We start from the raw sequence: 27449 nt of genomic DNA on the forward strand, positions 1-27449 counted from the left end.
ACAATACTAGTTCTTAAATACCTGCCTGGCTTTAAGCACTTAAGTAAATAATTGTATTGATTGTTGCAGGACTATTCACATGCATAAAACTAAGCATATATTCAAATATGTTGTGAAATCAGGGGTCAAGTGTGTTTTGCAAGCAAGGCATTTTTAGACAATTAGTGTATATGAACTTACTTGTCAAGACCAGCTTCAAAAGGAGCTAATGTGGCAATCGGGGTTTGGGGCAGGGCGGGGGGGTGGGGGGAAGGAAAAGTATTTTTGTTTTATGTTTTTCAAAACTGAGCTAAAGGCTTTCTTGTACTTCAGAGACTCCTCACCAGAACCACGGTTACAGGCATGAATAGCAGCAAGGAAGTCCCCCAAACCAGCAATCTCTCGGAGTTTAATGTGAGAGCGGTATAAATGCAGAACTGCAGATAATCTGTGGGGAAATCGGGGGGTTAGTGCTGAGAACTGATGGGGAATAACAACTGAAAGAGCTTTGGTTTTTCTAGGCCGGCGGGAGGTAGCTCATGCTAGGAAGCCGGCCAGCTCCGAGCTGATGCTGGGAGCTTTGTCTCCTTTGGATTGTAGAACACACTTTGCAGTCAAACTGATCTGAGAGATTTTGATAGTAAAAACAGCTGTCTCGTTGCAATGATGTTTTTGTTCCATTGTCAAAATTTTGAGTTAAACCCGTGAGTGGGCTGCAGCTTGTTCAAACCCTGAACTCAACACCCTTTGTGCTCCTTTGGCTTTTCCACTGCGGTTCATGGGATATCTCCTTCCTCAGGAAAGGGCTAGGTATAATAAAAGCCGTCGGGGTGAGGACTTGCAGGTCTCCTCTGATGCCTCCCCAGTGCTGGAGACAGAACTGGAGAGCTGCAGACTGCCTCAGACTGGTGAGAAGCAGGGAATAAAGAGGAAGAGCAGGTGAGGAAATGAAACGCCTCAGTGCCACTGTGCCCGGGCTGCGTCCCCAGCGAGCAGGTATGCCAGTGGGAAGGGGCTGCTGTATGGTGCTGATGCTATGTGTAGGGACAAGACAAGCACGTGAAGCTGTGCACATGGCGTAGAACACAAGAGACGTGTGGAAGGTGGTGGGAGGCCCCAGCACATCTCACAAGCATGAGCCTCCAAAGGTGCCTGTTGCCCCTCTCTTGGGTGGGTGGAGAAGCTGATGATGTACCTTCTAGAGGAGCCCATCACACCAGACAAGAGCAGAAGTCCCCCTCAAGGTGCACACGTGAGGCTGTCTCTGATTTTGTGCTGGCATGGGATAAGGGGCAGTGCGTCTGTATGGCCACAAATCCATTCGGGTCCCCTTGAGGAGATCAGAGCCAGAAGCAAGATCTCCCCGGGGCCTTTTGACCCTCTGGGAGCCAGGAACTCTGTGATGCTCCATGTGTGCGAGGGCAGGGGGATGGCTTGTGTGAGTGAAGCTATTTCTGCAGGTTTGCAGGGTCTATGGCTCTGTGGCACAGTATGCGTAAGAAAAAGATGTCCACACGAGCTCTTCCTTTTAGATTGCTATTTAAAATTGTCACTAGAGATCAGTAACTCAAGGACTGTAGCGAAATGGCTGTTTGCACGGGAGCAGAGCCTGCAGATAAGGTGTTTTCCGGTGGTATCCAAGTGTCCAAATTTTATGCCATCAATGTAAAAACTTGCAGCTAAATGTACACTGATGGCACCGACAAAGGTAAGACTGTAACTGCGAAGGCAGAAAAGCGCGTTGGGAGTACCTGCTACCAGCGACAACACCGACCGCCGGCTGTTGGAGAATGCGGGGCAGCGGCCGCCACCGCTCTCCCTGCGTCCGGCAGGGTCTGGACAACCGCGGAGGGGCCGTGCGGGGCCCGCGGGAGGCTCCTCCTCTCCTCGCCCCAGTCCCGCACCGCGGGAGCGCGGCCGTGCGGCGCTGGGACACGCCGCGGCCCCACGCGTGCGGTAGGTGCGGCGCGGACCGGCCGTCCCCGACGGCGGGCAGAGCGGGGGGGAGGCCCGCGAGGGGCCGGCGGTGCCGGTGACAGGCTGCAGCGGGGGGCGGAAGAGCCGCGTGTTCCGGGCTCGCTACCGGGCAAGCAACAGGTCAGATGAACCGATTAAAAATCCCCGCGCCGTCCCTCGCGCTGCGTGTGCCGGCGGGACCAGCCCGGGCGCACCGCAGCGCTTCGCACCCCGCGGGCTCCGGCGGGAGGCGCAGCGTGGACGGGGGGTGGGCGCGCCTGGGGCGCAGCGCGGGGTGCGGAGCCACCGCCCCGCTCCGCTCCTTTCCGCGGGCATGCGCGCCCGCCTCGCACATGCTCACTGCGCCCGCAGCGGGCGCGCACACTCCGCAGCGCTGCGGCTCCGCGCTGCACCTCCGGTGAGTATGGGCAGGGGTGTGCGGTAGCGAAGTAGCTTCTTCCGCGCCTGCGGAGGGAGCCGGAGGCAGCGGGTTCTGAGCGGAGCGTTGCGTGCCCGTGGCAAATCCGAAGTGTGAAGCCGCTTTCCGCGGGTGTCGCGCCGGGCGGTGCGCGGAGCGAAGCGAATCGCTCGCCCCGCAGCCCGTCCGGGGACGGCGGCGGTGAGGGAGCCGCTTTCCGCGGGCGCGGAGCGCGGAGGCGTGTTTGGGTCCTGCGTGCGGACTTGCGACCCAGAATAAGAAGAGGTAGCGAATTGAAGCGCGGCGCAGCGTTAGGTTTTGCTTTAAGCCCAACTTCGTTTAGTAATGATTTAAAAAGCCGAAGCGTGGGTTTAAATAAAATGTGTTAATGCTCTTTTTCGCGGTTGCTTATACGACGAAAACTCTGCACTGTGATTTATGCCGTTTAAGTAAACTTTTTTGAGTGTTAAATTATGCCTGAGCCCAGTGGATGGCCTCTGAAGGAAATTGTTCGTGTCTGGTTTTCAGACGTTTCGAATAATGATATATTCTGTTGTATAAAATGGTAATTGTTAAATACATATGGTTAACCAATAAACAATTTATTGGTTTACATCAAATATTAACAGATTTTGTTTAGCGTGGTATCGGATTCACACATCCCGCAGCGCCGGTAAAGGCGATGGCAGGAGGGGTTATTGTTTAATCTTTCTCATGAACTTTACTAATTTATTGATTTACTGAGGATTTTTATCCCTGCAATGCCCCTTATAGAAGGGTTCCCCCCCAGTATATCGAGAAACCATGTCTAAATTCCTTATGCATGTCTACATCTGTGTTTATTAGGGCGGTCTGGTCCTCAAAAGATGGCATATATTTAAACTAGATGTGCTGTGTATAAATGAATGTTTCTTAGATCGTTTCATATATTTAGTGTTCCTTGTCTTGTGTTACTTGTTGCTACATGCAGCATAAATTCTTTCTCCTCATCCTTTTTGACATGAATAAACCATTTCTATTCTTTAAAAAAGGCTGAATTTTTACTTCTGCTTTGAAACTCAAGTCATCATGTGGCCTCAGAAGTTACACATGCAGGCAGGGAAGACTGCCTTGAAAATAATCAGCACTTGCAGCTTTGGAAACATTCCAGAAACTTTTTAAGCATGTTTTGAAAATTAACTTGAAATGCCACAGCAGCTGATAACTACTCTAACTTAGATATTTTAATTAAAAAAAAAAAAAAGCATGATGCAAAATTAAATTGTGAGTTATTGAGTCAAATTGTCCATGCAGTTCTCATGCATTTTCTCCTCCTCCAACCAACAGGTCAAAGCATTGGGCTAAATAGCAAGCGGTATACTCTTTTGGGTTTAGACTCATCGATTTGTTTTGCTTTGCTTTGTTTAGCCTGCTCTCCTCAGCTCATTTTCTTCCAAGATACTACGTAGAGACTTGATTCCCCTGACTCGCTAATCTTATCACCATTATTTGGTTGAAATGTTGGAAATGGGCTCCTGTTTCAAATATCTCACAGCCTTGGCAGTCTTAAATTTCATTAGAAAAGCTTCATTAGGGAGAAATAAAAATGTTATTGATTATTCCCTCTCCATAAGCCCCATATTCAGCTCTGCGATGTATGCGGATACGCCTTGATTATACAAAGGAATTACACTCAGGTATATATATGAAGAACTTGATCTCAGAACGTCACTTAAAGAATCTTGTGTGTTGCTGTGGTGTTGTGCTTAGCTGGCTGGTATGCTAGATTTTCCTGAAAACTGAGTAATTTAACTATTAATCCTGCAACAATCAGTTGCATGTTTAACTTCAAGCCTGTAAGGCATCGTACTGAAGTCAGCGGTGCTGTATTTGGATGGCAGTGTGTATATGTACACACTGCTGACAAAGAAAGCAATTAAAGAAGTCAGTAATTTTCTGCTGTCTTCTCAACTGTTATTTATGATGTGTAGTAGTAAAACAGCTATTTTGAAATCAGCTATAATTCTCTTCAGTAAGATTTGTTTCTTCTGTGCCAAATTTTGCAGTGACCAGATGGTTTTAAGGTGTCTTCAGCTGGAGAACAAGCAGGAACAGTGCTGAAGACTAATTATTCCTTGCAGTAAATTCCTTCTGCAGTAAATTCACAGGTTGTTAGATTTAAATCTGTGGAAATGGTTGTTAAGATTACCTGTGCAGTGAAAAATGTTCTTAAAATTTTGGGAAAACTAGCAGAAGTTTCTTAGAATGGAAAGAAAATACATTTTAATTAATTTTGCCTGGCTGGGGTAACTCTTACTGGGGACAAACTGTTAAATGAAGTTGCAAATCCAGATCGTTTTCAGACCCCATGGAGCACTGCAGTTTTAATCCGAAGATTTTAAATATATCTCGTAAGGTCATTTAGTAGATCAAGTAGGGAAATCTTGTACTGAAGTTTCCAATGTATAGTTACTGTATGCATGCGTATCATTTACAGCAATAGCCACTTGATTTGGTGTCATCCCCTGGAGTAACAGTGAGGTTCTTTTCATCAAATTCCACGTTGTACCCAGGGGACAGAAAAATGGTTATACCAAGAAAAAACAAAAAACATTCAGAGCTGTAAACAATGGCATATACAAAAGTGAAGCCATTCAGGTTTTACATATATCCTCCTTTTCATGGCTTCATTTAATGAAAGTACAAGATTTTTTTTTGAGTGTATATCTCTAAAAAACAAAAGCAACAAAAAAACCCTAGCCAAACCTCTTGGCATAATATTCACTATGATATAAACAGGGACAACTCGGCATATCTCTTTCCCTCCCTTTTCTACTGAAAAGCCAGAAAGACCATCCTGGTTGGGGTTGTTTGTTAAGAGCTCTCATCAGAAAACAATTGTTCATGGCAGTCTAATTCTTAAAACAATACTTCATCTTTGTTTGCAGATCTTAACTCAAGTAATGATGTTTAACAAACACCTTGTTTTAATCAGGTGAAGATAAGCCCCTCAATTAGGATGCAAATAATTGCTCATCTCAGTTGGGTCATTTGAGGCCTGGAGGTGTTGCCATTTGCAGGTAGATTTGTTGCTGCCAGAGTGTTGAAGCTGGAGGGAGGAGAACGCGGGAATAAGGGTTTAGGACTCTGCAGTCATTGTGCAAAATATTTCTTTGCTCACGGCATACAAAACCTGATCCAGTTTCCTTCTTCACAGGCTCTTCAGTTGCTCTTGATTTACAGCTGCAAGAGGTGTGAGAGGAAAGTTGGATCCAAAATAGTGGTCACTGCATAGATGGTTCCAATGAGTGTGTCACAGAGAGAATATTTAATTAAAAATAGTCAAACGTCTTTTCACTCATTCTTTCTACTTGGACTTCAGTTACGTATCTGAGTTATTTCAAAGGTGTGTAGAATGAGAGGAGAAAGATTACATGGCCATAATCCTTCCCATTTAAAATTATTTGTCTGAAGCTTCTTAAGTCCTAGCATTAGGAGTCACATATAAACATGTTTGTTTAACATCAGCATTATCTGTTAGATTGTACATGGTTCATTAACATGGAGAGAATACTTTTTGTTTAATAGTGCGTGGGAGCTGCCAGGGGTCAGAGGAGGTTGTTTGCCTGAAGTCGAGATGGCATCTTGGCTTTGGTCTTATTCTGTTTGTCACTTCTGCTGTGTCTGGGAAATACTTCATTAGGGCCGTGCTAAGGTATTTTCCCTTGTGTTTATGTACAGAGGCTCTGTGGAAAGCCAGAAGTCTGCTGCAGGGTTGCGGTAAGGTTTATGGGGAATTTTAAGGAAGGCTTGCTATAATTTGTGGAGGATTGTTTTAGTTGGGGTTCGATTAGAAAAAGCAGCTTGGAATGGGAGGAGCAGCAGGGGAGAGGGGAGGCCCAGAGGTTGTTGTTGTGCCCGCAAAATGTGTGGCTATAAATTGTGGTATTTTACAGCATCAGGAAGTTGGGGGTCTGACGGCTTGGGGAGTTCAGTGCATTTTGTGTGCCAGTGAATAATGTTTTGTTGGTGTGGCTAGGTCATTGTTGGACTTGAAACAGCTGTATCTGGTGGTGATGATGAACTGAGGCTCAAGAGCAGAGATGGCACCTCCATCCACAGGGATGGAGCAGGAACAGGCCCTGCCATCTTGACCAAGCTTGTGGGCTGCTGTCCACTCTTTCTCTCGTTGATTAGAAACGTGCTTGGGTATATCAGGGACACTGGAAATACCTTGTGGAGAAGTAACCATGGCCTCAATTTGAAAAGGTTACTTAAAATGTTTTAAGATGATTTATGTATACAAGCTAGCAGCCATGCACTGCATGCAGCGTAGAGGGAGAGATATGCATGTACACAGGCATACACAATTTCATTATTTATTTGAGCTTCTTGAAAATGTTTCTGAACGTGTCTAAAAAGTCAGTGAATTTCTCCAGCCTGATTTGGATGGTGGGGGCTGTTCCAGCTTTTTTTTTGCTTTGGAGGGAGAAGATAATTTAAATTTCTACTAGAAAAGAAATAGAAAATTAACTTCTATGGTTTTTCTCAAGCAAAGACCCCCAGTAGATAATAACCAAAAGGCATTGACTAAATCGAGCATTACTGTAGAGATCAAAGTGGCTGTGGAAGTTGCAATGTGAATGAAGCATACCACAAATGTGCACTTTTTAAAAAGCGTAACAGTAAAAATAGAAGGGATTTAAAAAAACTGTACTAAAGTCCTGTGTTGATTATAAGTTGTAACTGAAGGACACTGAAGGCCTGGATATTGTTTTGAAAAAGCCAGCAAAACAGCTATTCCTAAAAAAAAAAATAGGCTCCCTCAGAAGGTTGGAGAGCGAGGACAGAAGTAAGTGTTACACTTAGGGGGAATGTCTGGTGTAGGTTTTTTTCTTTTGAATTATTTTTAACAAGTACTTACTCTGTTCTGTATTTTTAAGGAATTATGTGGACAGCAATTTTGTTTCTTTACCAAGGCAGTGAAAACACCAAGAATCCTTTTTATAATTTGGAAAGAATGTCAAAAGAATGAAGTAGTTAAACCTTAAGTGTATTAGATCATACGCCTTAAATGCATAAATAAGCATAACTGCAATCACAGAAACCAATGTTAAAACCACCAGGAAAACTCACCCACAAACCCTAATGACTTCAAGGGAATGACCTCAGCCATTGTGAAATTTGTGCCTATTTGTTGACTGACGTTTTTTTTTGTAGAAGCAGAATGCATTTTTCGTTGAGGTGTGGGATTTTGTTGTTTGAAAGAGTGCTGGGGTTTTTCTGTTGCTGCCAGGTTTGAATACAAAGAGTGAAAATGGGATTGAGGCCAGGAAAGCCTGGATATGAGTTGGGCCTTAGCAATCTGAAAAGCAGGTGAAGGGTTTCTTATTGGTAGACAGAGACTAGTAGAAATGGATTGAAGTTTGTTGTTCAGATATTAGAAACTTCCTTGATGATAGCCCATTTCTAACTTATTTATTCCCAGCTAGTTTCCTCTAAAGGAAATGAAGGTTTAAAGTGTTTGGTTACAAACCTGAGATTTCTTCACGTCTGTGTCTTTGCGTGAGTGCTACATGAAATGTCATTCATCTCCCCTCTGCTTTTTGTAGAGGAAATTTATGCACATTAGAACCTCAACTTGCCTTTGCTGCAACATCACGTAATAATTCAGGGAAATGGAAGTCTTGAATTATTTCAACAATAGTAGACTTATTTGGGAATGTCTTTAAATAAACCAGTGCTACAGACGATAAGCCTGGTCAGAGTCAAGTCACTCTGCAGGCAGGGTTTCTCTCTGCTGCCCATTCCTGGCAATGGGCTTCTGCTTTTCTGGGTGGCAGTAATTAAAGAAGGTCCAAATTTAATTGTCCTTAGATGTGCAGAAAGGTTTAAGAAAATGGGTAATTTTCTTCTTTGTGGTGCCTAACTCTAGGTGTTTGGTATTGTGGTGCAGAAATTCTCATTTGCCATCCCTGCTTTTGAGAAAGAAAACAGCCCAGATAAATAAATAAAGAAAATCCTAAATAAAAAGAAGGATTTAATATCAGTCAGCCTAGATAGTAACTAGTTAACCAACAGAGGGTTGGTGCCTCTCTCTGGGCAGACTTCACAGAGAAACTCAACCAGGGTAGGAAAGCCTGGTACTTCCAAACAAAGACAAGGAGACGCGGGGAAAATTTCTTAAACTCAGCAAATGCCTTCAAAACTGGAAATGCCTCCAGGATTACTCAGGCACCCACAAAAAACTGTGAGGGGAAAGTGGGGCAGGCATCTGAAACTTTTTTGTTTTTAAATAGGTTGAGTAAGCAAAGCAATTTGGGGCCGAAGTTATTTACAACTTAGGCTGTGCACCACGCAGAGACTCATCAGCTGTCTTAAAGGCAAGTTTTGCATCTGTTGCAAATGGTGTCCATCGATGACACATTTGATTCAGCTTTTTGCTGCGTAATTGTCCTACAGCTACTGTGAAAGAACTTTGATCAGTTTTGCATATAGATCTGTATCACCAGTTTTGATTCCCCTTGTAACTGCTCTTCTGTGCTCAATTACCAACTTTAGAGTTGAATTGTAACTATCTGACAATTCTTTGATTGCAAGTCAAGTCAAAATGTATTTACAAAATACTTTCAGTAAATGTTGACAATGTGTACTTCAGTTTTGTAAACTATGCAAATTTATTATTTTTTCCCATTTCTGTGGCTGAAACAACTCAAAATCTTGTTTAGAATTGAGCAATACTTCTTTAAAAAAGAGATCGTTTTCTTCACCCTTAAACTAAAAAGCACAATTTTTTATGAAACATGACACTTTTATAAGTAAAACATTTGAATGTTATAATTGCTGTGTCCAAATTTTGCCTTTTTTTAGCAGGCTAACTTCATTATTTGGATTTATAAAAGCATGGGTTTTGCTAGCTTACTTTTGGTAAGTGCTATGTTGATGCTACTGCTTTCCACTGAAATATAAGAGTTAGCAGTAGGTCAGCCTTCATGCTCATAGAAAGTAGATAAATTTTCTCCTTGCTTGTGTTTAACTGGGATAAGTATACTAGGTTCAGTCCTGCTGCCATTGCAGTTCACTCTCTTACTGAGAGGGAGCAGTTTTAAATCTTGTGTACTTGTTGCCCAAATGCATAAAAAACCCCAAGATTTTTTAAAATCGCATTGTAACTGCTGTCAGTACAAGTCCAACTGACCGCTTCAGTGCCTTAGCCTTGCAAAACAGGAGCAGGAGTCACTGTCTTTCTGTGCTATCCACACTTACAGGTCTTATATGCAACTCGGCAAAGGTTTTCAGCAGCAGTTAGCAAAAGCTAACAAATACAAACGGGGTGTGAAGCCAGAACAGGTCCCTGAGAGAGAGGTACTGCAACCCGTGGTAACAGTGGCTGTAACCTCCTGCACAGGAAGACCTTTGTCATGATATAACTTAGTACTTGATACGTCTCTTCTAACCTAATAATCTTAAGTGTGTTGGTGGAGTTAGGTGTGTAGCAGGGAAATAAGGCAGGCACCAATTTGTTTTTCAGTTACTGAAATAACATTATCGATATCCTCATTCTCTTTAACCTTGGTAGCCCATTGTGTAAATATCTACTTTAGAGGAATCTTACTTTTAATAAAACTCAGTTGTCTCTGAATAAAAGGCAAGCTTAGGTCTCTGAGCTGAAATATGTAATCGTTCAGCAATGCTGTAAATGTGTGTAACCCTGTACAAGGCAATATAAGATGTCTTCTGTGTTAAAACTTTGACAGACTTTTGCTTTCTCTCCTTAAAATTGCCCTCTTCAGTATCTCTGCACCTGAAAAATTTAAGCTGTGATTCAAAAGAAGGCCTATTCTGCTTATTACATATGACTTCATTTTGTTTGTTTGGCAACCATCCTTCCTGTTCACTGCAGGGGGTGAATGTAAATTGTGGAAGAGAAATGGATGGGGAGGGGGACTAAGGAAGCCAAATATTTTACAGAAGACTGAATCTTCTGTAAAATATTTGAGATGCAGCAAAACTTCTGGGCTAGATTAGTTTTGAAACAACACTTATGCCCCCCTGCAAAGTATGGGGACAAATGCTTGATTTTGAATTGAAAGGAATAAAGGATGATGCTGCTAAAAGTCAGATGCATTGATGTTAGAGCCTGGTGTTTTACTTATTAAAGCCCAGTGCTTCTCCTTCCCCTAGTCCCCCCTGCCACAGATCAAGATTATTCAATCACAACAGTGGTTTAACCATATCTGTGGTGGAGCAGGATGGTTGCTTAACGATGCACAGAAGCATTGTGCCCTGGTTTAGTGCAGGAAGTGGAAAATGATTATTGTTTTGAACTTGAACTTTGTGAGCAGACAGAAGATAATTATCAGAGCTGGAACTCCCCCGGGAAAGTGGGGGAGTGATGCACTGTACTTGTAGGAAGCACTGTGGGATCTTAAATATCTAGTAGTGTTTAACACTTTGGTTTTACATTTCTGCTTTTTAATTGATCTTCCTCCACTCCTCAGGGAGTGCCAGGGAAAACCCTGGCAAATGGAGGAAAACACAATTGCATGTAGACTTCATGTATTGTATTTACTGATAGACACCCTCCTGCCATTCCTTTGCTGGTGAGGCAGGACTCTTAAATTTCTGTCTTGATCCTGGTGTTACTTTCACTTGTAAAATGAACTCTTTCACTGCCTGGTTTACCTATATATATTATGGACCTATTACAACATGGAAAATTGACTTAATTGGTGATTAAGAGCACAATTGTATGTGAAGCCATTTAATCAGAAGCCGTAAGCCACTTGTGTAGTATTTATTATAAACTGTAGTAGTTTATCTGCTTTCTTAAGTGGAAAAACCCACTGAAATGTCACAAAGTCTGCACAGTTGTGAAGTTACCATTTTGAGTATCAACTTTTTCATAACATATGAGTGTTAAAATATCACTGACCACTTTCTAGAAAAAAATAAGGAAAAAGGCAAAGCTGTGCCTTCACTGGATGTTTTGCTGTATTCCAGGGGCCTGTAACTTTGGCAAACTACCTGCGTTTTTCTGTTTGGTTTGGGTTTTTTTCCTCTATTTTGGCTGCTACTTTACAAGTTCTTCAACAGAAAATAGTCAGTGCAAGACTTCATCTTCTTTGCAGACTGCAGCATCTTCTGTAGATTTTTTTTAAATACTGTTCCCTATTAAGTTAGGTAATTACTGAGGGGAGAAGAGTTTTTGCTAACTTACTGAAGGTGATACTTCTACCTATGGCACGTACATGGGCTTTTTATTTTTGTTCTCAGAAAATAATTCCTTATTTTAAAAATATAGTTTAAAGTTTCAAAGTAAAAATACATTAATTTTCAAAGTAAAAGTAAATATGTGTTCTTTATGATAATGTTTCCCTGATTAAGTTAACAAGACTACTTAATTTTACATTAACACAGTTGTGGCATTCTTATTTGTGGTGAAGTTTTCAAGGTAGTAAAATTAAGTCATTTTAAAAGAAAATTGTGTGATGATTTATTGTAGCAGAGTAGGGGAAATTCCTCTAGAGATTTTAATATCTTCCACCTGGTATAGAAATGAAAAGAAAATATTCTTTAGCCGGTGACTAATTTGTCACTAATACCCAGGGGTTCCTTCATTACAATGCAAAGATGTCAGTTTTAAGAGAAACGTACAGTGAAAAAACCCAGTGCAACTTCCTGTTGCAGACACTTACCAAAAGGAGAAAAATAAAGGTCTGGAAAGCAGCCGAAGTGGTGTGAAGGAAGGCTCTAAAGCTATCAATCAGGGCAAAATGGTTGAAGAAGGATTTTACCTGCAGGCTTCAGTGGAATTTATTAGGACATGTTTGAGGAGGAAAGTCACTTGATACAACTCCAGAGGAGGAGCTCTGACATGCAGTAATACCCAGGCTGATGTTCAGTTCTTCTCCAAGCTGCACGTACTGCATCATGGTAATTGTTTGAGTAGGAACTGTTTGTTAAAAGCAGTCACATCCTGCTTACTGCTGGCTTTTTTACTTTATCACAATGTTAAATGAATCTGGTCCAAGACTTACTGTACAGATTAAAATGCTGCTAGAGAACACCTGTAGCTACTGACAGCTCAAAGCCAACACCAAAGATCATAGTGTCCCTTCCACATCAGTGTCTTGACAAGTCGTTTTTCCCAGCGGAGGATGTCCAGACACTTGCATAGTGTCATCACTTTGCATTTTCTGCAATAACAAGATTTTGACTCAGCTTATGTCCTTCCAGTACTGTGATTTCCAACAGCTCAGTATGCGGAGGGGGACCACCAGCTGTCGCAGTGTCTGGAGAGAGAATTTTGGTCTCCATTCCTTAAAAACCAGTTCTGCACTCATGTCACATTTGAGTAGGCACAGTAAAATGTGAGCATGAATACTGGATAGAGGATATCTGCTTATGACCAGCTTCAGAGTTTGAAATAGGTGATTGGCAATAGCAGCAAAGTGTCAGCCTGTGGTAGCAGAATATCTGCAAGCAGCCTCTGTTGTTCACTTTATGGGTGCAAGAATCACAGCAACGGGTCTAGTTTCCAGCGGAGGAGTGGATGCATTCGGATGGAGCAGGTATCGCCAGCCTGTACCTCTCCAGCAGTCTAGCTTCTTGAGGGCTTTCTGGTTTACTCTTCACCTACTTTTTAGTACAGCCCAAAATGTCACGCGTTAGCAGTGTATGTCTGTGACAGAAGTAATGATTCAGTGTTAGGACTGCAGTGATGTTAGAGGTTTGGGAAGAAGTAGCCAGTCCTGCACCGAACAATGTACATGTTAGAAACGAGCTGCCTGACAACACTGTGGTAAAAGTGTTTGTTTAGAAAGCATGTCCTGCAGACTCCAGGCCATGTTAACACAGTTCTGTTTCTTGCTAGAAAGTAAGATTTAGTCTCAGCCATTCTACAGTTAGTTGGAGAAAAGGAAGATTTTATGTTCTGTCAGAACATTATTATTGGAAAGGAAAATTATTGGTTTTGCTCTTTCTTTCAGTTTCAGTGTATTCTTGAGAGCACTGAGGTGAATAATGAACATTTTTGTATGTGTGGTGGGTTGACTTGTGATGGCAGCCTGACATCCACCTGGTTCCTTCCCCACTCCCTTCATGAGCAGGTTGCGGGGAGAAGATAAGATGAAAAACCTCATGGGTCAAGATAAAGACAGGGAAGATTGCTTGCCAGTTACCATCACAAGCAAAACAGACTTGGGGAAGATTAATTTATTGCCAACTAAAATAGTGTTGGATGTTGAGAAACAAAGGGAAGAACTAAAAAGCACTCTGCCGGCCCTCTTCTCTCAGGTTCAGCTTTGCTCCTTCATTCGCAGTTCCTGTACCTCCCTCGGAGCAGCGTGAGGAACAGGGGACTGCAGCCATTGTGTAACGTCCCCTTTCTACCAGTTCTTCCTCCTCCTCACACTTTTCCCCCGCTCCCTTCGGGTTCCTGTCAGAGCCGGCTGCAGCCTGGTCTCCTCAGGAGCTGCGGCGCCTGCAGCGCCCCCTTCCCGCCTTCCCCTGAGGCCTTGATGGGCCTCGCAGGGCTGTTTCCCTCACGGTTTTTCTTATCACTGTGCCAAATTTGCCCTGTCACGGAGGCACCACTGGCTTCTCCAGCGGGCTCAGCCAGGTCCTGCTGTGGGTCTGTGGCGGAGCCGGCTGGAACCGGCACAGGGCAGCCCCTCACAAAAGGCCCCTGCAGCCTCCCCTGGCAGTGTCTGGGCACAGACACCCAGTACAGGATGACAAAATCAGCACGTTATTAATTCATATTGGACTGGGATCTGGAGCAATTGCACATCCCATCCGGTGGGAATTGGTGGCGGTTTTGGAGTGACTTGCAACAGGGAAGGAAAGGGAAGTGTGACCTTGCTTATCCTGCCTCCCGCCTGAGGTAAGAGGCAAGTAAATAAGCAGCAGTTCTGGCTGGTAAAACCTAAAATGGGATCCACCTTTTCAAAAGTCTCAGAGTTGATGCAGAAAGGCTATTGGGGCATCTTGTGGGCAATGATGATCCTGCACAGAATGCTGAAGTTGTGCTTTACTGGTGTTTTAAGGATTGATATTTTTTTAGAAAGCAATCTAAATGCGCTTGTAACGTGCTGGCTGTTGAAATGTGGTGTCATTTTTAAATGACTACCTGAACTAGGGACACCTTTTTTTTCCATGTTGAGGGTCTTGTATTTGCTAGATATAATTTTTTTTTGAGAGTGTTGTGATTTTAAGTTGCTTGTAATCTTGTAACTGCTCTGAAGGTGGGAAAGGCTATTGTAGAGGACCTGTGCTCCCTGCCTCTCCAGAGGCAGAGCCTTTTTAAACATGTTGGATTTTTTGCATGTGTTCTATTAATATTCATATCAAGAGTATAGAAACAGGTGGCCATCGAATGGTGGCCATCATCTGATCTTAATCATGTGCCCAAGGCTTAAATAACATTTAACATTTTCTTCAGAGGTTGGGCTTCAGGGCTTTTAAAGCCATTAACCTGAAGCTTGCATGGCATCATTCTCCTACCTGATTTATGCTACAAAGGAAGGTATGTGTTCAGTTCCTTATGAGCCATTCCTTATGGTTGATGGAGGCTCTGTGCCAAGGAAGAGCCTGGAGTGCACAGGGAAGAGGTTGTCTGAGGAGGGCAAAGGGTTCTGCAGTTCTCTGTGGTTTTAGGTTTACTTTGAGAGGGATCTTGCCACTTGTGGCTGCTAACAAGGTGGTAAGTAAAGATGACTGCACCGTGCTAGTGTTATCACACATAGTAATGCACCAGATGCTCTGTTGGCAAACTAACATTTTGTTGAGCTTCTTTTGTGTTCTCAAGAGAGCCTTAAATTTATGAGTTTTTTTCTGGGAAGCAAGTTAGAAAAATCATTTGAACAGCAGTCAGCTCAGGAGAGAGCTCTATGTAAGTATTTTTTTTTTATGCTTAAGCTGACAAGCCAAAGTCTTGCCCCAAAATATTGTCTGCTGCTCTACAAAGAAACTATAAGTCTTTCATTAATCATTTAGTGATCCTTTAACTATATGGTAAACAAAACCCACCAGGCCTGTGTTGTCCTGCTTGCAGCCAATTCTCTTTTGCTCAACACCTCATGCAGAACTTGGTTTGAAACCCAATCTACCGAGGTGCTGCCTCCCCCAGCAGACATACAATTAATGACCCCAGATGTCTCCTTAATGAAGGGGTTTTGTTGTGCCAACACGATGCTCGCTGTCCTTCCTCAAGTGGATGCTGTGTTGATGCAGATAGCATTACCAAAAGAAGTAGTATGGAATCTGCAATCTTGTGGTCACTGGAATTTAAAATCCTGAAATTATTCTTGGCATATAAAGGTTAGTGCATACCGTGCTTATTTCAGAGTCACTGAAAATCAAGCCCTGAGTTGTGTCATGGGTTTGGTTTTTTTTAGTGCTTCGTGTTTTTTTTTTTGTAGTGCTTCAAACAATTGATGCATTCTTGCGACCTTTGGAAGTACAGCTTGGATTGTAATCCACGAATCAGATGTTAGCAAAGAAGAAATAGCTAGGATGTGACTTGTGGAGGCATTTTCAGATGGTCCCCGACAATGAACAGTGAAGTGCTTAGAGTTGGAATATTACTTATGCAAAAGGGAAGTTGAAGCTTAGTTGCCAAAATCTGACTACTTTAACTTGCAAGTTGACTGAATATAGGTATGCTTTGCCCTGAAGTTTTAGCCTAGAAGTTGCGAAGCAGTTCCTGACACTGTAAATTTGAAGATTTCCAGGCTCACTTAAGTGCTGTCAACCAAAGCTTGTGTTCAGTCTTAAGCATTTTTCACTTCAGTTAGGAAGGCCTGAAATAATCAGTCCTTGGAAGGAAGTTGTGTTATCCTGACATGCATTTAAAAGAAATATTTTTCCTAGGTTGTAACTTTCTAGTTATGTAGTAGAGCTTTTTTGAAAGGTCCAAGCTTTTTTATGGAAAGGTCCAAAAACACTGCCAAGGTATATGCGTGACTTGAAGTAAACCCCCAAAGTAGTTTGATACCCCTGCAAATAGAACAGTGCTGCAAATACCTAAAGTAGATGTCAAAATAAGAATTGCTGACTCAAAGTCTGCACATGACTGTAGTTTATGGATTAGGTGGGGTGGGCATGGTGCTCAAAGACGTTATTAACCTGTTTGTCAGTTAACATTAAAGTAGTAAAAGTGGTGCCAACTTCAACTGTATTGGAGTACTTAATTGTAATCCTGTGTTTACAGGGAAGTATTGGTAGCTGTCACCTGAGCAGTGGAGTTAATTTGGGCAGATTGTCTTACTTGGCATTAGAACTACAGTCACCCTGCAAGCAGTGGGACCTTCCTCACAGAAGTCATGTTGATAGATTGCAGGTATGGTTTCAAGACTGGATTAAGCTGACTGAGAGCTGTGTTAACATTAAAAGAAGTGGCTTCCTCAGCTTGACTGCATGTTCCTGTCTTCTCCTCTCTGTTGGTGCTATTGGACATGCTACAGTCATCTTGCTGATCCAGCTGAGAAGAAAACCAGAAAAAAGATCAGTTGCTTGGTCTGACTGTAAACAGACTTGTGCCACTGCCTCTTGCAGGAGCTTGTGGCTGGGCTGGGGAGAGGACAGGGTTGCATCTTTGGTCAGTACTAAGGTCTTTGATTACAATCATTTGAAGCTAATCAGGTCCTGAGACAGATGATGATACAGTTGTGGGATTACCCTTAATAACTGAACTTCTAGGCAACAGTTTACAAAGTGTAGTTAACTTAGTTGTTGAGGGTTAATCAGCTCGATACTTTAGTTCAGGCATTTTTTCGTGTTCTCTTTTATTTGTGCACTTAATGTATAAAACTCGTACCCGTATCTGGCTTGCACTTCCAACAGTATGTGCCAAGTCCTGTCCTGCGCCTTCACCTGTTTCCCAAGGGCACTTTTAGGTAGATATTTTTAAAATGTGCATCTTAAGCACATTCCAGAGGAGCTTCAGAGTAAAATGTCAAGTTTTCTACTACTTTCTTTTAAGACAGCCAGAGAACCTGGAGAATAATCATGGTTGTGCATTGAATGAAGCACTTCTCCCAGTCATAGGAAGCCCATGATGATTTCCTCCAAGTTCAAGCCGTGTGTGACATCCTAGGTGGATAATAGTAGCACAGCGATCCTGATTTCATCCCTATCTGGAATTCTGTCAGAAGTGACTTGCCCAAAATGTTAACACCAAGTTAGTAGGACAGTGTTGAGAATCAAGAATCCTTAATTTCTTGGTTTCTGAATTCATCGGTACATTGACTATTTAAAGACCTTACTGAAATGAGCTATACTAATCCCAAATTTTGGTTACAATTTGAAAATTATCTGTTAAAGTAGCATTAACTCTCCCTTCAAGAGGGGTTGGTAAGATTGACTGATTAGCTATTTTAATTACTGAATGTGGGTTACATATATACAAGAAAAACTTCTCTCTGACGAAAGCATATTATATCTTGGCTCTTAGTACTAACCAGCTCAACTTTAATTTCACAGCTTGCTGCCAACAGCTGCCTTACTAAGACAGTACTCATAATAAATGAAATTTCACCAAAAAAGAAAAATGAAAACTTCGTTCCAGCTGGATTGAAAAGCAGTTGGAGCATTTCTATCCTGCATAGAAAGCTGCCATCCACATAAACATTTCAAATTACTTTTTCATTTTTAATAATCAGGATCAGACCTTTTCTTATTATTGAGGCAAATGCAAGATATTAGAAACATAGAATTTCATTCAAAGTCCATTATATATTGAATCCTGTCCAAAGCTAAGCAGTTGAAGTGTTTTGGAAGAAACTCACCTTTTAGTTTCAGGTTTTCAGATTTTTGACAACTTACTTGGAAAGGACCCCTGAAATGAGCAGGCTGCTCTGATGCCGCTTAGTAGTGCTCAGAGGGACATTAGTTGCTAGTTAGGTTGCTCTTGGAGCTGTTGCTTGTGTATTGTTGAAAGCCCTGCAGCTGATGAGGGCTTGCCCGGACTACCAACGGGAATCTCAGTTAAATTATCACACAGCCTCTCTGCACATGGAAGAGATTAGTTCTCATAGCCACAAACAGAATGAATGCTTTGTACTTAGTACCATAATGTTAGCTCACACTGAAATACAGTGCCAGTAACCAACTCCTTTACCAATAAATTCACAGTTCTAATAACCATGTGTTTTTACAGCATCCTGATCCAAAAGGATCAAAGAAACATTGATTTATTTAGTTTTGGGTCCCATTCCCTGTTGTTCTCGCTCCTTCGCCTTGCTCCACATGAGCTCAAAAGAGCCATATATGAGATGAAACCCAACTGTTGTTGTATAGTCCACAGCAGGGAGGGACACTTCACAAAACCACAGAAAAGAACATTTTAGCCAGTAGAAATGACAGGAAGTGTTGTGGGCAGACAGAACACAAACACTAGAGCCTGCTTTGACCAAGTCTGTATCAACCTGTCTAAACTGCTGTAAAGTTCTGTACTGATGATAAATGGATTGAAAGCTTAGAAATTCAACATCTCTGCTGTTGTATAGAAATATTTGAGACAGCGCTGATCTTTCCAAAACCTGATTTAGAATGCAACAGTGTTAGTTCCGGACAATGAAGCTGAGAAGTGTTGATATGAGTGTCTGATGAAGCAGGTACTCATTAGTCTGTAGAAGTGCCAGAAGCAGAAGCATTTTATCCTTCGGTTAGGAAAAGGTGAATAATGCTCAAAAGGAGCATTACTGCCAAGCTGTTGGTAATGTGATCATGTCACCAAACCTTGGTAAAGGCCCCTTGTCCTATGGCAAGCACATGCTAAGACATCATGTAACATAAGTAGTAAGTAGTCCATGGGGGCTGTTTGGAAACCCTCAAGGTATAAATCCCTAGTTGTAGGGCTGGTTGATGTTCCTCATCAAAAGACCAATCTAATACAAGAAGGTTTCTGAAAACTTGAGTTGACAAAACCATTTAGCAAGCAGTGCTGAAATTACTTTCCAGAAAGGTGGTTTATGGTTCAGACAATATTTGGTGGCAATTGTATTACAGCAGCAAATAGAGGTCCCAGCCCCACTCTGTAGGTAGGCACAACTAAAGTACTTCTTGCCTCAGAGTATTTATTTCTCATGGCCAGTGAAAAATATGTGGAAAACCAGCATGGACACAAGATACAAATTGCCATGACCAGGTCATTATTTTGTTAGGAAGTAAACCAAATATTTGAGTTTTGCCTCTGAATTACACAGCTTAGGGAAAGCTCAGTAATTCCTAATGGCTGAACACTATTTCTTAAGCCTAGAAATCCTACTTCTGACTTTAAAAGCTTTTTAAAAGAAGAACCTGTAGCTGAGTAGCTGCAACTTTCACTGTTTTCAATGTCTTTCGATCCCATCTTAGACCAGGGTAATGAAATAGTTGTTGGTTGTATGAAGGTTGGAGGGTCTATCAGAACTGGCAGTTGTTCAGGGAAAAAGAAATCGATACACTGAACAAAACCCCTGTCAGCAACTGGGGAGAATCCTTTTCTGGCATAATTCTTACTTCAGCATATTTATGCTGTTAAAGTATGTTGTCACCTGGAGCTTTGTTTGCTTGTTTATTGCTACCTAGGGTCTCTAAAGTAGAGATTGCAGCCAGTACTTGAAGCAGAGGAGTCAGAAAGCATTGTGGGGAGAGAAAGATGACATGTTTCTGTGTTCAAGAGCATGTTTCTTAGGGGTTTTTATGGAAAGGTCCAAAAACATCTTTTGCAAAAACACCACTACTCTGTGTTTTTGTAGATGGGAATTGGCTGAATTATGTCCATGTGCCTGTTCCTAGATAGAGAATGTATGTTGGAAATACTTAAAAATTAGAATGATTGAATATCTAAAACTTCCCAAGTGTAATAGTTCTCCTGCATCCAACATACAGTGCAAACCTGGTTTTGACATTTGATCTATACTGTTCATAGGTCTTTTATATATGCAGAGGGATTTACTGCTTTGTAATCAAGCTGCTGAAGAAAAACATTGTCCTCCCATTCACTAGGGATGACTGTAACAAATTAAAATGTTTTTCCATTAGCCTTCTCTACTTAGCTGAACCACTTAAAATTACTTTGGACTTTGCCCTTGTCTGACCTCATCACCTTTGCTCAAACATTTCTGCTTCCAGGAGTGCAGTGGTGGGTTCTAGAGCCGTACTCTGTGACTGATGTTACAATTCATCTGAGGTTGGAAGCAGAATACCAAGGTGCAGCCCATTCGGACTTAAATACTTAGTTTTAAAAGCCTAATGCACTGCCTAACTTGCAGGTGATCTCTGGCATAGTAGATTGCTGTTAGTGTTAGGAGCTGATTGCAGCCTGAGTGCATGCAGATATTTCAGTTAAGACTGCATGCAGATGAAGACAGGTTGTTTCAGGTTTAGGTTGTTGTTTTTTTTCCTATATTGCTCCTGTGAGGTTCTGTGGCAATAATGGCTTTACCAGCTTGTGCTCAGAACTGTAGAGTTGAAACAACCAAATCTCTGAGGTTTATCTGAGCACAGAAGTACATTTAAACTAGTATATATGAAGTTCTCTCTCATTATGCTGCTTGTTAAATGCAACCAGAATTACATTGATTTACAAAGCAAACTGCAGGTTTAAAATTGCTGTTCTGTCAAACGTAACTCTTGTTTTATAACTGACAGTGCCCAAGTGTTAAATGCTTACACATTAATCAGTAATGCTAAAGTAAAAAAACCATGCCAAGTTATTAGACAGTATGTATGTAATTCAGTTCTGGATTGTTATTTTTAGTTATGATAGGAATGGAAGACTGATTTTCTTACTGAGTTCCCACATCTTGTGTCCTCCTGCCTGTTACTTCTCTTTGTATTCAGGTTCTCATTCAGGTTTTATACTTCTTGCTGGCTTGGAGCAGTAACTTGGAGGTGATTTGAGATGGTCTCAATGCAGTGTCATAATCTGGAGAACCTTAGAGAAGGTGCCATGCTTGTAACAGTGTAGAGAAATACATGGCATTACTGAATGGGATTCTTTGAAATATTACAATGAAATGAATGTACAATTGGAATGCATAGAGGAATAGTGATAGAATTAAGAAGGCTTTTAACAATATAGAAATCGCATGTTTACCTGTAGAAGTCTGACCAGATTGACTTGTTCCTGAGCCAGGAAAGCATGCAGGTCAGGCCCAGAGTGACCCTGTGTTTGTGGCGTACAAGGTAGTTCAAATGTCTGACTTTGGAGGCACTGCTAGTAGAAAATCCCCCTGGCTAACCTTGGGTATGCACACCCTGATAGATGGCATGTTTATTAATGCCTACAAATTAATGCCTTGTTTTATAGACAGTGAAACTGGATAGAGCTCCAACTATGTCTCAGTACACCCATATTGGAGACAAGTAAATGCATGAGGGAAGGAGCTAACTGCACCCTTTTGGAAACACTGCACACTTGTGGGAAGGGAGCAACTCAAAAACAAGCTCAAATGGCATTCAGCAAATAGATCTTGCAGTAACCTACTTTTATAGGAAGTAGTTGCTAATGCCAGTCTATATAATTCAGAAAAACCTCCAAAACTGTCCTATAAATCGCTGCTATTCCAATTTTGAAGTATTTTTGTTAAGCAAGGGCTCACTTGTCAGAACAGAAAAAGCAGCCATAGGATTCTTGGCTGGTCGTAGTGAAGATCTCGCATTCTAAATATTTTCAGCTATCTGTGATTGTTCCACATAAGTAAAAATAACTGATAGTCTGCATAAATTTGAATAAACATAAGGAAACCACAAGCTGACTGCAAATGCTGCTTGAAGAAGAAAAGTATAACCTGTATGTCATTGATAAGAGTAATCAAATCATAGCTGAGGGTACTTTGGTATCACTTAGTGTTTTCTGGTCAAGAGGATGCTGGGACTGGGGTAATTTGTGGGGGTCATACAGGTTTCAGGTGCAATGTATAGGATAGGGAATATTTGCCCAAGAAATGTGAAAGATTACTGAAGTTTCTGAGGCTATTTTTGGAATCTCTACTCATGTATTTTGGGCCATTACAGTGCCAAGGACAGTATCATGAGCAGTTGAGGAAAGGAAACATGTTCTCTAGATTTGCAGTTGCTGGTGTGCACTTGCATCTTGGGAGGAGAACAGACCAAGCGGGGTTTTTGCCCAGTGATGCTTGTTTCTGTTCCAAAGCACACTCTTGGCTTTTTGCTTATGCAAGTATGCAAGAATTCATAATCTGACCTTCTGTATTATCTCTGTGTGTACATAACCTGCAATTCATTAAAGAAATCCTTGCTGCCTCTGCAGTGTCTGGGAGCAATGCAGAGATGAGAGTGGTCTCAGCAGTTGGACGAAGTTGCACACAAAACCACCAGCTTGAAAGAGCTTATCACTGGTGAGAGAATAATCTCTGGCATTTCATAAATCAGCAGCAGTACTAACATGCTGTTTGGAGATTCATATCACTAGCAAATTAATCATGTTCAGGAACACTCCTGTAGCAGTGTTGGATGAGATGCTGTGCAATGCCTTTCTGCCAAATAAAGTACAGAGAGAGGGGCCTGGGGGATGGGAGGCAGAGAAACCAGGCTTAGCTTTCATATTACCTCAGTGTTGTCCTTGATAAGTCTTTTAAAATGTTTAAACAAAGTCACAGTGAAAATCTTCCTAGCAGCTTGACTGATGGATGCTATTGGCAGAATATGAGGAAGGAATGTTTTCTGGTTCTGACAGCCTTAGTTTCCATCTTCAGAGGAAGCATCCACAGAAGTTTGCTCAGTTGCCTTCCAAGCCTGTAACATCTCTGCCATCCTCCAGCCCTGGAGTGGAAATGATCATAAGGCTGTTCTCGTGTAAGGAAGAGTAGAGATGGTAGGGGGTGCAGTATTTTTATAGGCCACAGGAAAACCCCATTTTGGAGTGAGAACTAAACCTGAAGTTCTCCCCACCTGAGTACTCTTCTTGAAAACCATAGAGTTTTAATTGGCGTGAACAGAAAGGTTTAGTGTAACTGCAAGTAATTTTGACAGCCTTTCTACAATATCGCTTACAGTTATTCATAGATTCATGTGGTATTATTGTAACTGTTTGGTTTTTTTTTCCCTTGAATTCACCAAGCTTCAGTTTTGAATTCTAAAACCAATTAGCAGTATTTCCCATGCATTGCACTCCTGAATGCATACTTATATCTAAGTTTCCACACAGCTAAGGATAATGTTTATACCACTGATGTTATCTCCTCTTCCCTTTAAAAAATAAACATACACCAGGGGGAAAAAAAGATGTGTTGGACTATTAAATCATGCCAGTTCTCAGTTGTTGGGTGTTGCCTGCACATTCAGTGCTGTAGCAATGCTAAAGACCCAACAGAATCATTCTGCATGTAGATATTTGATAAACTTGTATATAGCCTTTATTTGGCTTTTTTTTCTTTGACTGTACTTTTGTACTAACCAAAACTGAATACTTCCACTAAGAAGGAATGCAACTAACTTCAGCAACCTGGAATCAAGAGAATACTTTGCATATTACAGTACATCACATTATTCCAGAGACCACCACTACTCATTTGTGTTCTGGTTTAAAACAAAATGTTAGTGACTCAACACACAGTATAAATCTGCTGTGTTTCAAGGCACCTGTTAGATTAATTCTCTCAATTATGCTGTGCCAGTGGGTGCCAGCAAGTTCCAAATTTAAATGCTTTTTAATGCTTTGTATAGCACTGGGCACATTTTATAGAGCTGGGTAGGAGATATGCTATATTGTACCTAATAAACTGCTCTTTAAGATATCCGTGATTCAGCTGCTTGTATGGAAAAATGTATGCTTTGCATTGAGAAAAATCTTAACTCTTACAGCTGTCAGTATCAGGCTGTTGATTTTAAAACTTTGAATTTTTGCTTAAGGTATTTGTATGTGCTTTTCAAAGTATTTGTCCTATGTATTTACTGGCAAAGCAGTTTGTGACAGGACAAGGAAAAAGTTGCCTTTTGCAATTAGATGTTAACCTTTTCCTCAACAAGCCAGAAACTTCAGTTCTTGTGGACAGTCCTGTGATGGAGGGAAAGAGATGGAATGTAATTCTAGCAGAAAGTTGTTTTGTTTGTTTATAAATTGCACTGAAAGTTTTTGTGGTTTGTTTTCCTTGGTGGTTTTTGGTTTTGGGGTTTTGTTGTGTTTGGCTGGGGATTTTTTTCAATCCAGTGCACAGAAAGGAGCAGGGATTGTTTTTCACTAGTGCTCCATATCATTTCCAAAGGCTTTTCTCAGGCCCATGTCCCAGGAGCTTTTTTAACTTGTATGTCACAGATTCTTCTAAGCTTGTGTGACTTTCTCACTGATCTGTGTCTCAGCTTCCACTCTATTGACACATGCGCTCTAAGGAAGTAGACCGGTTTTAGAGGGAGAGGTTCTGGTACAGGCTGTCCTCTTGTAGTTTGGCATCTTTGTTGCACCCATTTACTCTGCAGTATCTATTTCTGACAATGTACCCTGTTAACCTTCAGTAACTATGTTAGAAGTAAAAAATGCAGGATTTTGAGACATCAGACAGACCTCAATGCTAGTTTGTGAAGAGGAGCTGAACTAAGCAAAGCTGGTTCTCTTAATTGTGGCATTTCAATTCCATGCTTAAATTTGCAGCTGAACTGAGCTAATTCAGTTGCTGGGCTCCTAAAGAATGGAAATCCTACAAGGAGGCACACAGGCAGTCTTTGTGATGACAGCCTGTAAAACCAGCAGCTGTCCAGGGGTTAGCAGATTGGTTATGCTTCATGTGAACCATGGCGGGACGTGTGCTAACAGAAGATGCACAACATACCTAGCACCTATTGCTTGAGGGTAGAAACAGACCAGCTGGAGCAGAATGACTGGGATAGAAGAGTTAAACAGCCACATGTGAATTAAAGGGAGAATTTAGCCGTGCAAAACTTGGGTGTAGGAAGGAGGAGAGATTATGTGGGCTAGGAGAAAATAGGAATGTGAGACTTACGCTTCTGTATTGACAACTGCAGGCAGTGTTTATTCTCTGCATTGGCAGAAAAGCAGAGAAAGGTTGTGAAGTAGTAAGGGAGTCAGAAATACGGTGGTTTGATGGCATTTTTAGTAGGTGGAAGGTTGCTTTCCTTTCTTTGGCATTTGTTTAGTTTTGTCTGTCATGCCCTTATGCTGACTTACCTGAGTGCAACACATTAACTTCTGAGCTCAGCATGCTCAGAAGTGGAAAAATGCAGTAATCCCCACTTTACAGAGAAGGGAAATAGAGGCAAGCATATTAAATATGAGTTGGCTTTGTAAAATACTCCAGTAACAGGAAACTTGTGGCTGATACAGAACTGAATCCAAGTCTCCTTAATAAGAGCCTTAGCCACTGGACTGTGTCATCAGATTTGCCATTTCTGACAATTCCACTTGAGAAAAAAGTAATTTCTTTTTTCCTAAGTGCAGTTTTATTGGTTTTATAGGTGCCTTTCTAGTAATTCAGGGAAATCATGTACTACTGTGATAATGTAATTTATCTGAGGTTTAACCCCTTTACTCCATATTTTGTTTTATTCCTGTACATGTGGTAGTGAAAGCCCCTTGGAATTAGGCATGGTCTCCTTTCTCCTTGTTTTTCACTCTACTTACCAGCACTGCTTTTCTGGGGAAGAGAGAAGAGAGGTGAGCTGCTGCATTTCCTTTGGAAGCCAAGTACTGCATTCATATAGTTTGCACGGTTGATTTTTCTTGTTGGTAGCTTACTGCTGCAAACAGTGGGGCTCGGCAAGCCCATCTCTGTAGGCTGCTTATGAGTGAACTGGATCTATCTGTGCCATCCTGTAGTAGCTGGAGGAAGGACATTATTTTGATTCTTTTGTCTGTTGTAGAAGTTAGTCCATAAAAGTGTCAGAAATAAACTGTGATGAAGGCGGTGAGCTGAAGTTAATCCAATGTCAGGAAACACATCAGCTGTTGGAGCAGGCTGTTGGGCTACTCTGTGGGTTCTGAAATGGTGAGGGCCTTTGAAGTCCCACACGTGTGAGAGAAATTTTCCTCTAAGCTAGGGATATTGCAGATCAGATCTGAGTTTGAAGGTTAAGGCAGTTACCTCCTTAATGGCACATGTGTGCTTGTAACTCAAATATCCAAGAAGTTGAAGTTGGCTTTTACTTGCAGCTGGATTTCCTAATCTGTATTGATGATAAAATTCTTAGATTATTTGAATGAACTCTAGATAGCTGCCATTTTCTGTACCTACAAGAAATTTTCCTGAGCTGCCTTGCAGTCCAGTCAATGAAGTAGTCACCTCTGTTGCTGTCTTGGATTACAGCACTCTTGTGTTTAGAGCAGTCCCCTGATCTGGCATTGTGCTTGAGCAATCACTGTTGACAGGCAGCCTCAGAGGTGATGAGCTGCATTGCAGAGTAGCTTTTTGAGAGTTGGACTGGTGATCCCAAGGGCAAGTGGTATATAACGTGATTGGAGAAAACTGCTCTTCAGTGAAACAAAGTGGGCTTTAAGATGCTAATTTGGTCATTGAAGCTTCCAGTAAAAGATGCTATGGTTTGTGGTCATTTAAAGGTTTCCTCTGGTTCCAGATTTGACAGTTTTATTTAAAGAATTTGAAGCCACCAGGGAAAAAGTTAGGTCAGAGTAATCAGACCGTATTTTTTTTCAGTTTGTTTGATTTTTTTTTTTTTTTTTTTTTCTGGGGGGGTGGTGGTGGTGGGAGTGGGGCAGAAAGTCAGATTTTCATCTTTAAACCAATTCTTGCTTTTTGCCTGTGTCTAAACAAGTTGCAACAGGAGGCTGTAACTTCTGTATGCGTCCACACACAAATACCATGTCGGATATCCCATTAGGAGTGCTTGTTGGTACTAATTATGGAATTGAGGGTCAGATAAGTTGCTTGAAATCTGCTTTGAATGTTCTTACATGTTTTAGTAGTAATCCGATTGGCAAAATCTTATGGCAGCGCACAGACTTCTGACTTTTAGCTGCTTGGTGAAGGTGGTTTCTTGTTTGAGAGTTGGTGCTTACAGAATTTTAAAATTTTGGGAAATTTGGGGTGGAGTTTGGAGTTTTTCTGCTAGATAATGAGTTTAAAACACCAAATCAATAGCAATTGAAAAATGCTGCTATTACATGGCTGTCTAGTTGTCTGTGTGAAATAAGCTG

The 27449-nt window shown here is 41.6% G+C and overlaps 1 protein-coding gene across 8 annotated transcripts in view; it reads left to right on the forward strand.

Annotated features, from left to right (window-relative positions):
• The first annotated feature begins 954 nt into the window (after positions 1-954).
• The window catches only part of EYA2 (EYA transcriptional coactivator and phosphatase 2), a 166684-nt gene continuing 140189 nt past the window's right edge, over positions 955-27449 (forward strand). For 3 of the 8 annotated variants that reach the window (XM_061441576.1, XM_061441577.1, XM_061441570.1), the window contains exon 1: positions 2202-2353. In XM_061441576.1, the coding sequence (XP_061297560.1) occupies positions 2289-2353 (65 nt within the window). In that variant the 5' untranslated portion in view covers positions 2202-2288. The other 5 variants (XM_061441575.1, XM_061441571.1, XM_061441572.1 and 2 more) reach the window with 5 other exon arrangements.

This window comes from Pezoporus flaviventris, unplaced genomic scaffold (assembly GCF_033815535.1).
Source record: "Pezoporus flaviventris isolate CSIRO_AGI_PZ_B2104156 unplaced genomic scaffold, CSIRO_AGI_Pfla_v1 ptg000213l, whole genome shotgun sequence".
Classification (NCBI taxonomy): Eukaryota; Metazoa; Chordata; class Aves; order Psittaciformes; family Psittacidae; genus Pezoporus; species Pezoporus flaviventris.